The sequence below is a fragment of the Suricata suricatta genome, chromosome 5 (genome assembly GCF_006229205.1).
Source record: "Suricata suricatta isolate VVHF042 chromosome 5, meerkat_22Aug2017_6uvM2_HiC, whole genome shotgun sequence".
Lineage (NCBI taxonomy): Eukaryota > Metazoa > Chordata > Mammalia > Carnivora > Herpestidae > Suricata > Suricata suricatta.
The window spans coordinates 31,635,724-31,649,882 of NC_043704.1; the positions used below are offsets into that span (position 1 = coordinate 31,635,724).

At 36.0% G+C, this 14,159-nt stretch overlaps 1 protein-coding gene across 1 annotated transcript in view; it reads left to right on the plus strand.

Annotated features, from left to right (window-relative positions):
• ROBO2 (roundabout guidance receptor 2) overlaps positions 1 to 14,159 on the plus strand; it is a 591,892-nt gene that overhangs the window by 563,500 nt on the left and 14,233 nt on the right. Inside the window, exons 26-27 of the mRNA XM_029939142.1 lie at positions 9,826 to 10,008; positions 12,219 to 12,392. Of these exons, the coding sequence (XP_029795002.1) occupies positions 9,826 to 10,008; positions 12,219 to 12,392 (357 nt within the window). The remainder of the gene's footprint in view (positions 1 to 9,825; positions 10,009 to 12,218; positions 12,393 to 14,159) is intronic.

Genomic DNA, 14,159 nt, shown 5'->3' on the forward strand with positions numbered 1-14,159 from the left:
TTCTTGATATTTCACTCTGTAAAATCATTCACTGATGAAAATAAGCAAGTCTTCAGAATGAGCCTCTCTAAGGTTGCACAAGGTATCATTTTTAGAATGGAGAAAATGTGTAGCGAGATAAGCCATACATTTACGCATTTCATATCGTTGCATTCTGTAATTGCTCCTCTCCCTAGTAACATAGTTATTTTTGCTGTTTAATCCTCTGGCCTCCTCTGGTTTTGTTCACTAAGATATGTTGCAGTTGTTACTCTCCTAAGATGATCCCAGGACTGCAACCTATTTCCAATGATTTAAGTTTATCCAATTTGGTTAAAAAAAAAAAAAAAAAAAAGAACAACAACCTTAAATTCTCATGTGTACACAATGAATCTGGAGAAATGTAAACATTCAGTCGTTCTATTCCATTAAGTATCTATTCTTTGACACACATGCATAAATGTCTCTTACCTGACTATAAAGACACAACTACCCCAAATGTAGATCTTGCCTTTGCATGGCATTGGGTCTTCTCAGAAAATCACCAGTCTCTTTACCTTGCTAATATCATCTTCATCTTAGGTGTTTACCACTGTCCCATTTAATTCGTTTGTATGGTCTCAACTTGCAAAGATTTTTCACTATGTGTTAGACTTCAGCCAACGCTGATGGAAACTTCTTTAGAACAGTGATGGAGAAGGATGAGGACCTACGTGTTTCCTCTCTAGGCCTTCCTGAATACTACAATGTGTGATGCATGAGCCATTTTTTTTGTTTTGCTTACCTGGGGCTGTCTGCTTGCCAGCCTAATTAAGACTTAACAACTCCAGATAAACTGCTGCGATTTGAAATCCAGACCCAGCTGAAGGTGGCAAAGCAAAAGTTTAAGTCTTTGAATGCAGCGAGCTGACTTATTAGTGCACTATTATGTTAAGCCCTTTTGCCTGGCTGTCTAGCCTCATCTCCTTCAGGATAAAATTCTGCATATGTTTGCATATCTCACTAATGATACTGAACTCTTCTCCATTAGGAATGCAGTGAGAATTGTAATAATAACATACAAAAAAGGCCAGCTATAGCCTATGTAGTTCTTTTATTAAATATTATAAATATAAGTCAGGAGACTGCCGTGTTGCACTTTCACATGCTCACCTGTTAGTAACATGTGAGGCTGTCTAATGTGAACATGGTTAAAACCAATCTGCCTTCTCCTTGTAACTAGTTCATTCCAAATGCAGCTTTTATTGCTAAGAAAACAGTCTGTTTTCCTACTTGAATTCACTGCTTAATTACTGCAGTATATAAAAACCTCAGGGTGTTTAGGTATGTATTACATGATGAATTTACCCTATGAATAATACATTTTCTCAGTGAAAGAAGTAGTCCTCAGGTAGTAGCCAGAAGAAACTCTTTTTTTTTTCTGGCTCTTCAGTAATTTTGTGGGGAAGGTATGATCAAAGATATAATTTGTTTTCTGTTTCTAGTATATAAGTATAATGCAAGCAAATATAAATAAAAATAAAAGTATGTATATTTTCTTTAAAAAGTGTGTATATAGGAAGTGTGAGTGTGTATAAATGTGTGTGAAAGAATATTTATAAGATTGGTGATTATATCTGTGTGTGTGATTGTATATAGAGCTCTGTGTGAGTGTGTGTAGGTGTGTGTGTGTAAATAGGATTGTAAGTGTATTTGAGTGTGTGTGTGTGTGTGTGTGTGTATGTGTGTGTCTGTGCACATGGAAGCGTACATGGGGATGACCCTAAGGTGAATGTATGTATGGACCAATGTTATAGAAATCAACATGCTGATGAATATTGTTCTAACATGTTTATATTTTCTTCAGACACTTAAACCTAGTTTAATGGCCTTAATTAAGGTGGACAATAAAACAGACACTGTTGGCTTTTTATGGTTTTAAAGTGGTAAGTGCCCAAGGAGAGGATTTTAATCCTACCATAATTTACTCAGGATGCTAAGTTCATGTGTGGTGTGAATAATTCAGTCATTACTTTCACGTAAATTCTTTGGTAGAGATTTGTATTTTCATGAAACTAATAACCATTTTTATTATTAAACAGAACAATCAGCTGTATTCCATTCCCTGAAACTCTAAAGCCAACCAGAATGATAGTCCAACGATAACACAAAGATGGGCTAATAAGCCAGTGTGTACAATTATTCAAGGTTTTGCTTGTATATGTAACATTCCAACGCTTAACCACATTAAGGAATAGATGCAGACTCCATCTTTATAAAGAAATAATGATACTAATTCCAAATATTTTCAAAACAACTAAGTAATTTGTGATATACATCTTACTTTTTGAAATAATGATCCATGAATGGAAAAGCAGGAGGAGAGGAACGTATCAGTAGTTGCCTATCCCACAATCTCAGTGTCTTAGTCTGGGTAGGCCTCTAACGAAATGCCCTAGGCTGGGTGGCTGAAACAACAAGGCAGTTATGTCTCACAGTTCTGGAGGCCGGGAAGTCCAAGATCTAGGTGCCAGGAGATTTGGTTCCTGGCCCATTTCTCCTCCTGGCTGACAGCCAGCTATCTCCATGTTTTCTCACACAGGCAGAGCGAGACAGCAAACTCTCTGGTCTCTTTTTAAAAGGTTGCTAATCCCGTCATGGTGAACCCACCTTCAGGAGTTCATCTAAACCTAATTACGTCCCAAAGGCCACTTCTAAATACAATAACATTAGGGGGTAGGGCTTTAACACATGGATTTTAGGGAGAAATAAACATTCAGTTTCCAAAAACTCAGTAATGTGGAAAATGTATTTGAAAGTCGACTATATTATTAATTTATTCCCACAACAAACATTTACCAGATCTCTTTCTTCCAACCTGTTGACTAGGAATTCAGATATAATAATAATAATAATAATAATAATGTTATCAACAGCAGGGAGAATACTACTGGCTTGCACATATATAGTCCTTAGTAAGTACCAGGCACTGTTCCAAGCAGTGACCTGGTTTTTCATTGTGACTCCATGAGCTAAGAATGTTTCCTACATTTTTAAATGATTGTAAGAAAACATGAAACAAACAAAGGATACAGCAGAGACTCAAATATGTGGTATCTGGCATCTTATAGAAAGTTTGCTAATCCCTGTCCTAAAGTTTTAACATGTATTAAATCACTTACCTGTCACAACCCTATGTTAGTTCTCATTTTATAGATAAAGAAATTGGGTCACGGAGGGGTTTAACATCTTTTAAGGTTATACCCACCTGATAGGTGGCAAAAGAATTTTCAAAATAAGTATCTTACTTTTAAGATAAATTACCATGATCCTTGCTCTGGATTTGACCAACTTTTTTTTTTAATCTCTGAATTTAACATATTTAAAAGGAAAATGATCTCTTGGTCTATTATGTAACATACGAATTTCTATCTCTGTCTTCCTCTGTCTCTCTCTTCCTTTCTGTGTGCATGTGTATATGTGTGCACATATTTGAATAAATATGTACTTACACAAATATGACATATAATTTTATCTTTGGAAACATTAGCCCCCCCATGCACTTAATAAAGAGTAAAAATATTAATTTTAGCTGTAAATTTTATTACTTATTTTCTTATATTTAGTTCTAGATTCAGTTATGGTGACTCATGCTAACAAGAGCCAACTGTATCAGCACTTTTTGTGGGGATATAATTAATTTATGCCATAATTTAAATCTCTTTGGTAGGAATAAAGTCTAAAACTCTCTTGATTAAAGTACATCACACTCCCATTTGAGTTAGGATTGTTTAGGACTATGCTTGCCATATTTCTTCCTAAATGCCAAATCCACCATTTTGGGGGCAACAGAGTAGAGAGAGGAGTTAATACTTTTGTCTATGTCTTCCATGATGGGAGTCAAGGGCAAGTGTTTCCTGCATTTAATGACTCCACCACAGGAAGAAAGAAACAGAAGGCAATGTGAGAGGGGACAGAATGAAAGTGTCCAGAACATGGAGCCAAGATTCTAACTGCTTCACTGATCACAAAAAGTACAACCGAGTCTGAGAGCCATGAAGTGAAGCGAATAAAAGTTTCCTTCCCTGCTGGACCCCACATAAATAACCCGGCTGAAAGGAAATCGCAGTTCTATATTTTCTGTATTTTATGCCTTTGAGGGTTTTTACTGGAACTCCCAACCAGATCGTTTTGAACACAATAAAACCTGGCCACCTCACCACCTTACTCGACCACACAGCTTTTAGAGAATTGGCCACTTAAAAGTGTGACCTGATGCCTTGTTTTTGTTGCAAAAACTTAAGGAAAATATTATAGTATTAGGAGAATTTCAGAGAGAATGCTAAAAATAATGAAATCATTCTCTTAGACTACTTCAACAGCTGTGATGTATTTAAAAAGGAATTAAATATTTACTAGAGAATTTAACAGATAAAAGGGGAATATCATATATTCATCTGAGGGAAACAAGTTAACAGGTGTCATATGTCCCAAGGAAGCCTTTTTTAATTGCTTATTTTACTTTCCATATATATTACACGTTCTTTCTCTCTGAGGAATGCAGGTGGAATTGTTGCATATTCAATACGTTTGAGTGAGGGAAGAATTTCTAAATATTAGACATGTTTTTCTACATTTAAGCAGGGATCAATATTAGGATTAATTTGTTCAAAGACACTTAGAGCTGAAGATTTTATTTAACAGACAGTTAGACTGATTGCATTTAATAGAAGAGTTCCTGGATTAAATATTGTCTGAAAAAATGGGGGACAGCCAGTTTTTGTATCTCATAAAAATGGTAATGCAACAATTAACAGGGTCATATTATAAAGCACAGACTTTACTCTAGCTTAATGGATCTAAGGGCAAGAATTTATCAGCAAGGAAGGATTTAGAATAAAATGATATGTAAATGAATTGATGACTGGTCATAAATTAATTTTAGTGCTGAAGATGTAATAGAGACACAGCAAGATGCCACTTTATCATGGTATTTTACTGCTCAGTAACTTTGAGCAACAACTTAATGTCCTGTATGCAGTTCTTCTTTAATATCTTGAATAAATTTGAGATGTTTTAGCCTTTCAGCAACTTTAAACCTGAAAAATTTTGGAAGATTGAAAATGTAAACACAAATAAATTTGGCTATGTGACATAAATTCATTTTTCATTAAATGTTTAAATATCGATTGATTATGTGTGGAACTACAACATGTCAAATTGGATGGATTGTGTATAATTTGTAACCTGAACTCTTTCACTTTCTGTTCATTTTAATTTTTTAAAATTTATTTATTTACATTCAAGTTAGTTACAGGAGTAGACTCAGTGATTCAGCACTTATTTACAACCCCCAGTGGTCATCCCAAGTGCCTTCTTAATGCCTATCACCATTTCCTCTCCATTTCCTGACCCACCTCCCCTCTAGCAACCCTGTTTGTTCTCTGTATTTTAGAGTCTCTTATGGTTTGCCTCCCTCTCTGTTTTTATCTTTTAATTTTTATTTTCATATTTGCCTTTATGAAAGAAAAACAGTTATCCCCAAACTTGCTTACTTTCTAATTCGTGAATCAGTGTTTTTCTTTGCTTCCTATCATTGTCTTCTTTTTCTTTGTAATGGTTTACATATATGTTTAGATAATTCTTGATGCTTAAATTTGAAGAGCAAGAATGGCAGTCACAGATGAGTGAAATCAGTGATTGCCAAATAAATTTTAACAGGGGTGCCAGGGTGGCTCAGTTGGTTAAGCATCCGACTTCAGCTCAGGTCATGATCTCATGGTTCATGGGTTCGAGCCCCATGTCAGGCTCTGTGCTGACAGCTCAGAGCCTGGAGCCTGCTTTGGATTCTGTGTCTCCCTCTCTTTCTGCCCCTCCCCTGCTTGTTCTCTGTTGCTTTCTGTCTCTCAAAAATAAATTTAAAAACATAAAAAAATAAAAAATAAATAATTTTTAACAATTTTATAGGGTGCCTGGGTGGCTCAGTTAGTTGGGCATCTGTCTCTTGATTTTGGCTCAGGTCAGAATCTTAGGGTCATGGGATCGAGCCCCACACTGGGCTCCACACCAAGCATGGAGCCTGATTGGGATTCTCTTTTCCCAATGCCCTTGTTCTCCATTCATGCTCTCTCTCTCTAAAATAAATAAAATTAAAAAATATTGAGAAAAAAACAATTTTACAACCTGGAGGAAATTTAATATATGTTATATACATTTTTGTTCATGATGTATTGTCAAGTTTCTTTAAAAATATTCCCCACAAACACACCCATTCCATATATCATACCTAACTAGATAAGAGGGGCTATCAAAGATAAAATCAAAGGGACAAAGGAAAAAGAAAATTTATTGCCTTCTTTTGATTTGTTTCCTTCTTGCCTTCCATTCTGAAGGTGAACTCAACTATACTAACCTAAGGTCACTTGCCTCTCTTTAGCTTGGGGTGATGAGGATTCCTGTGGTCCACCATGGCCATGGTACATGTCTCTTCAACTCTGAAGTCGACTGTCTAATTTCTTAGCTCTTACATAGAGTAGTAAAGAAAACAGAGGTAGTGCTGTTTCAATATTGGCCAAAACCTACTTGAAGCCATGTCTTCTATACTACTCTTCTTTCCCAGGAAAAGAAAAATCAAGGCATCGAAGAAAAATTTATGAATAACAGAGTTTTCTGAGGGTAAGGAAAGATGCATTAGCAATCGAGATAAACGCAGAGCAAAGATAAAAAGTCAGGAAAGTAGTTGATATCAGTTTAAGAACTGGCAAACTTGTACTTTGCAATCCTTATACAAGGAACCCATATCACAGGAGATGAACAGAGTGTTTTTGAAAAAGTCAAGCTAGCTCTGTTAAGAGATGTTCCTGAGTGGCATTTCTTTAGGAGCACTGCTGTGATATAGGAGTTTTCCTCCATTTTCAGGTTCAGAGACTATTTGTCAAAATGCCAAATCCTCGAGCTAGAACCACACAGCAAGCGGAAAAAAAAAGACCCAGTTATTTAAAAAATGGACTAAGTACATTAATATAGATGGTTGAATGTGGATGGGGAATTCAGGGGGGAAAAAGGTAAACTGTCACTTAATATAACATTATTATCTTACTTTGAGTAAGATATTGAAGAAAGTAAGATATTGAAGAATATCTGTATTCACATGTATCAAAGAATAGCCAAGCTATGTATATTAATAATTTTTAAAATTTTCCCTTTTGGGTAATAAATCACTTATTTTCCTATTGTCCATGTTATCAACAAAAGCTGACTGATGTTATATTTCATATTTACTATATTCTCTAGAATTTCTTTTGTGTACATTTTTTTCTATAACATAAGTTCATTGCTGGGAAATAGCACAAGGGATAGAATCACCTAGAAATTATGCTGAATCATGAGAATGTTGAAGACATTTAATGCAGTATGCCTAATGTTTGTTGAATTTCTACTGGCGAAACACCTATAGAAAAAAATATGAAAATGAGCAAGTGATAGTCGGTAATTTCTAGTGTTCCACTGTCTAGAAGAAGAAACATTTGTAGGCAACAAACTGTAGTTTGTAAAGACCTGATATGCTACTGTATGCGTACTGTTTGGAAAACACAGGAAGTAGAGATATTGATTGAAAAATTCTTCCTAAGGCAGAGTTCAACGTGAGGTGGAATCAAGGTGATAGAAGGAATATTGATTTGGACTTTAAGGTATGACAGCCATCCATAGAATTAGTGACAATCCAAGAGTGTGTTAAGGAATGGGAGGTAAGGCTACGTCGGTCAGGCTGTGGGAGGGAGTACATAGGCTATTAAGAGGGTCTGGGGCTAGAAAGGGAGACTGGAGCAGATACTGAAGGATCTCAAATGCTTAACTTATTTGTTGAATGTGGCATTGGCAGACTAGGTCAGGTTTTGAGTAAGGAACCAAATCCTGGATAGATCAAAAAAAAAAAAATAATTCAGATGATGATGAGGAAGATAAAAGGGACCAGAAGGAAACCAGGAGGAGCTTAGGAAGGAAATTGGAGATGCTTGTTTGGAGTGTGAATTTCAGATAGCTGGCACAGATTTATTTGCAGATGTTCAACAGACATTTAGAAACACAGAAAACAGTACAGAGCAGGGACCAGGACTAAGCTTTCACGTGTTTCAAAACTATCCTCATTTCTAGGGTTTCATAGTCTCTGGTGATCACGGGCTGAACCACTTTGATTTTTCTTCTTATCTCAGTAGCATTATACTACAAAGCCCATGACATCATTTCTCCCTTCGTCTTGGGCTATCGGTCCTTGACTTGCGATTATTAACTCAGAAATGGATCTCTCAGAGGAGGCTCAGTTGCTAGCGTTATCTGTCCTTCCTTGCAGTGGCCTGTGTCAGGGGAATTTTTCTGGAAAGTAAGAAGTGTATCCCTGTGCTTTTGGCAAATAGAATCAAAACGCTATCTTTCTCTGCTACACTTAACACCATTTTAACTTCTCAGATTCTTCTAACCCTTTTGGTTTCTGTTTTCTCTCTCTTGCAAGTGCATGAACCGGTGTTACTGTGTGCTGGGACCTTGACTACAAGTACAAATGCTTCATCACAGCAATACTCCTGACTATACTATTGTCTCTTAAACATTGGAGAAAAGGGCTGGGGGTGGGGGTGGTGAGTGGAAATCCCATGGCACTTGACTTTAATCTCTTTAATGTGAATATGTGATTGGTTTATTTAGAAAGCTAAACCTAACTTCTTATAAATATTTCTATACACTCTCTTTTTTAAAAATTTAGGCTAAGGGGGAGGGGATGATGGTCATGGATGGGGGCACTTGCGGGGAAGAGCACTGGGTGCTAGATGGAAACCAACTTGGCAATAAACTATTAAAAAAAATTTAGGCTAAGCCACACTTTACACGTTGCTGTGTCATAAATAATGGTATATAACTTTAATAAATATTGTATTGTTAATTGTATTAAGTCATAGATTATGGTTTCAGTGTGACTTGGTCTAAGAAAAAATATATAAAATTGTAAATAACTTGCCAAAAAATGAAGAATAAAAGTTATTTCTCAGTATGTTCAGATTTTACATCTCCTGACACGTCAAAGCATGATTGTTTTCCTCTTTATGTTGTATTTTGCAGAAAAATCAATAATAATGCCAATTATATTCTTCATAATGGTTAATTTTCTAAGACAAAGATTAGTAGCAAAGAGAAGACTGAAATTCTTAAAATAATTAAAATACCAACAAAGTATCCTGAGCTTTGAGAGTAATAGAAATTTTTAAAGACACATTTTTTTTCTTTTGTTCTAAGTCTGTTTGCTCTAATATCATTTATACATTTTTTGGTTTATAATATTTGTTGTTATATTTCCTGACTATTTAAACTTGTATTTCAAATCCTTGAAATAATTCTAGCACTTCCACAGTATACAAGTGTATATTTAGTGGAAATTAAATTAGAGTCTGCATTACATTCAAGATATAGTCATACTATTTCTTCATTTGAGTCCTTGATAAGTTTACTTTATACATCCTAATTTACTTCAACAAAAGTGTTCTCTGAATGGTAGGACATAAAACATACATAACAATTCTCTTTGGGAAAATGATTATGTAAGGATTCAAACAATGTTAAGCCTGGAACCATATGAAACACGTTCTGTTTGTGTGTTACAAACAGATACAGGTTTTAAATGAGATTCATTCTTCCGCAATGGGAATGTTTAAAACATGGATGATGCTTGCATGTGGCTAAAGAAGTCGTGATGAACCCAGACTTGCCTCAGGGAGGAGTGAGGGACTGAGGCAGCCTCTTTGTTCCTTAGCAGAGTGTGTACAAGCAGATGGGCTATCCAGTATATACCACTCACTAGACAACTACATTTGTTTTTAGGTTCAATGGTAAATGGATGGGGCTCTGCATCTGATGAGGATCGTAACTTTTCTAGTCATAGATCTAGTGTAGGTAGCTCTTCAGATGGCTCCATCTTTGCCAGCGGCAGCTTTGCGCAAGCACTGGTGGCAGCAGCAGATAAAGCTGGTTTTAGGCTGGAAGGAACCAGCCTTACAAGAACAGGTTGGTAGACTCTGAGTCCACACTCTTTGCATGAGAGAATCTCATCCTTTAGACACCACGCTATTTTTCTCCTGTTCTTTCTCCTCAGTGAGTCTGACTGCAAGGCTTTCTTTAATATGCATGACCACGGATGGGATCCCCCGTTACCAGAACTCTTTTCTAATGCTACTTTTGCAGAGCCAAGAATAGGCTCCTACTCACCACCTTCTATCCTCTATTTCCCTTTCCCTTCATGGCTCTGCTGATTAATTGGATTATGCTTCCTTTCTATATTACAGCCAAGCTGCAACTGAGATCACCATTAAATTTTCAATAACTCACACTTTGCAAAATTCTCACACAATCAATAATGTGCCCAGTGATTAAAATTATCCAGCTTTTATCTCCATTACTTTCCTTTGCCCCGTTTCTTTCTGCAAATGCGTTTTCTGGGAAGGCTTCCTCAGCATGGGGTGACTGGGTCTAAGGCTGTCAGTCTAACAGTTCAAATGGCTGGTGGTCTTATTAATTGTTTGCCTGTTAAAATTTTAACCCAATAATGTATTATTTGTTTTAAAGGATGCTAATTAAAGATACACCCACTGCATTTGCCACTTGAATAAAATGATGACTGCATGCATATCTCTCCTTAGCATAATCTACTTTGCATTTCTGAGAATAATTGAGGACCAATTTTATAATTTTTCATATATCTGATTATTTTCCCCAAAATAAATATGAGAGTCATTCTGATAATAGATCAGTAATTTGTAAGTGTTTGTTTTACTGAAACAAAATAACTTTGGCATGAGCCATGTTTTTATATGACTGTAATTCTTAAATGCACATATAAGAAGTTTCTACTATACGAATTAAATTGAGCTACCTTACAAAACAAACTAATGAAACTTTAAATGCATTTTTGAAATCTTGATAGTATTCAAATAGTAAAGTGAAGAAAAACGATTTTGACCCTTCACTAAACTCTCAGGTTATAAAAACCAGTCTTAGACATTTTCTTTGAATTATGACATCAGTATTTCTTTTGAGTATGCATTAGGAATCTTCAAACGATATAAAAAATTTCCCCCAAGCATTGCAGAGGTTTATTTTTCATATAGCATCCGAACTAAAATATGTTGTAATATAATGGTTATTTGAATTTTCTTGCTTTATAAGGCATAAGTCAGAAACTTTATGTTGCCTGAGTGCTTTTTGTGGGTAGCTGTAAGCACAGGACTGAGACAGTGCAAAGAAACTAATAAATTAGAAGGCATAAGTGCATATCTTGCATGTATGCTAATAGCTAATAAAGCATTAAGCAATATCATGTCACATTGACATAAGAAAGTGTAACTACATACAATAATTTTGTGTGAAATGAAAACATGCACAAGAGAATAAATACATGCACATAAACCAACCCTCTCTCACCATAATAAACACTGTATTGAAATCATAAAATGTTGAAAATTTATTAGCTACCCTTTTCACAAAATAAATTTCCCTGCATATGTACTAAAGCTCAAGAAAAGGACATAACACAGTTTCATTTTGCAATGGGAATTTGGAGTCTGCTCATATACAATAATAATCATCAGACAATACACATTGCACTTTGGATACGCAAGGTGGTTTTAACCTGCTATCTATCCTATACTATACACTAATGTTATTGAGTAGAAGAGGTAAAATTCATCGTGTATTTGTAGGGGTGGTAAGGTCGCTTTAATATATGTCTCTGAGCAGACCTTTCATGTAAATTTTCAGTGCAATTACTTCAGGGCATTTCTTCTGTGCTCTAAGAGAGTTTATAAGATTCCAAGGTTAAAATTTGATGAAGCAAAAAAGACAGTACATAATTCATTTCAGAAATAACTACCTTAGTTTTAAGAAGTAAAAGCAGCATGGGTTTACATATATCCATGAAACTATCACCAAGATTATCAAGGTTAAATAATAAATCAAGTAATATCAAACTTTTGGCTGATGGATTTGTTTTGTATCCATTTGCTTAAAACTTTTCAGTGGGTAGTGTGTTGGTTACTAACAATTGGATAAAATAAATGCAACAGGGCATTTTTTTATGGAGATGTACCAGTATTTGGTATCTCAAATGGCATCTCTAGGCAAGTTTATAGGATAGTCCAAGTAAGAGCAGAAACACAAGACAGACACAACCACTGCCTTGTAACATTCTCTGTACCACATTCCCTTTGTTTTCCTTTTAGGCAAAGCTTTTACCTCCTCTCAAAGACCTCGACCAACCAGCCCATTTTCTACTGACAGTCATACCAGTGCAGCCCTGAGTCAGAGTCAGAGGCCTCGGCCCACTAAAAAACACAAGGGAGGGCGAATGGACCAACAACCAGCATTGCCTCATCGAAGGGAAGGAATGACAGATGGTAGGTTTGATTCCTTCTCCCTCATCTCCTCATTGAAGAGATGTGCTCTGTGCAAGTCATTAACCTAGACTAAAGTAGCTATGGTAGATTAGGCGTTGCCTCATTATATAACAAGGCAGAAAATCTAGCAATATGGTCTTGTTTAAATAAAACACCCTCTTTTTTTTAACAATCTGGAATTTTTTCTATATTACCAACCCCCAAGAAATGTATGCCATACCACTTTTCAATGTTGGTTTTGCTGCCATTCTGGTACTTTCCATTAATGCTTTTTAAAAAATTTTTAAATGTTTATTTATTTTTGAGACAGAGAGAGACAGAGAGCAAGCAGGACAGGGGTAGAGAGAGAGGGTGACACAGAATCTGAAGCAGGCTCCATGCTCTGAGTGGTCAGCACAGAGCCTGATGCGGGCCTCGAACCCACAAACTGCGAGATCATGACCTGAGCCAAAGCCGGACACTTAACTGACTGAGCCACTCAGGCGCCCCTCATTAATGCTTTTGAAATGAACATCCCTTTTGAGATTAGGGGGGAAAAAGCATAGGTAGGTAGCATGTATACTTCACATGCATTGCTGATATTAAATTTGCAACATTTCTGAGATCATATTATGATAACTTAGATGGTATTTCACTTTTGAAAAAGACCATGAAATGATTTGTAATTTAGTAATTTTTTAGTTTCTTGACCTTCATGGCTTAAAAAAGGCTACAGATCAGCTGGTGATGGGTCAGCAAACTTTTCTGTAAAAGTCCAGATAGTATAAATATTTTCAACTTCAGCTGGCCATACAGTCTGTGTCACAACTGCTCACCAGTGCTATTGTAGCGTGAGTGTACTCCTAGAAAAAAATAACTGACTAGGTGTGACTGATTTCCCATAAAACTTTATTGAGAAAACAGGCAGTGGCTGAATTTGACCCATAGACCGTAGTTTGTTGATCTATTTCAACCCTTTTATTTATGTTATTTGACTATTTGCTTAAACACTGCTGGTTTCAGAAAGTGCAATATTCCTGGGAAGTGTCCTTGTTCAATAAAACGGAGTTCAGCAGCACTACAGAGTAGAATCTATTTCCCATATGTTCAACTTAATTCCCATCCATTTTAATGTAGGAATATAACTATTTACCATGAAGTTTTATTCTAAGGAATATTTAAGATATATGTAAAGATCCTAATATGACGTCTGAGCCAAAAGTAAATTTCTTCCCTTTTCTCTGCACTGTTCCCTATAAGCACACAGTCTGTCCTAAGGTAGTTCTACTAAACACCACAATAGTGAACCTATAGCCAAAGTGCACATTAGATCAATCTAGGGAGCTCTTAAATTGTACTCTGGAGATTGTGATTTAATTGTTCTGAGTGAAAACCAATTATGAGTATTTTTAAAGCTCCATGAGTGAATCTAATGTCCAGCCAACATTGAGAAACTGTGAGTGTGTCCTTAGCATTCATTTCAGTGTCTTAGACTTATCATTATAGGACAGAATGAGGCCTAGTTGGGAAAGAAGCATTAGTTTGGGGAAGTGGTGGGTGACTGTCTCTGGCAGCCATCTTTGTCATTTTCTAAGGCAAGGAAGACTTTAAAAGTCAAACATGACTTGTTCTAAAAGCTTTCCTGTTACTTTGTTTTCACTGGGAAACGTTTTATGGAATACGAGAGCAAGGGTACATTTGAGATATTTGTACTTTATAAACAAATATCCTGTGCTGAACAAAAGTGCTTACCACTGCCTTGCTGTCTCAGATGATCTTGAAGATGAG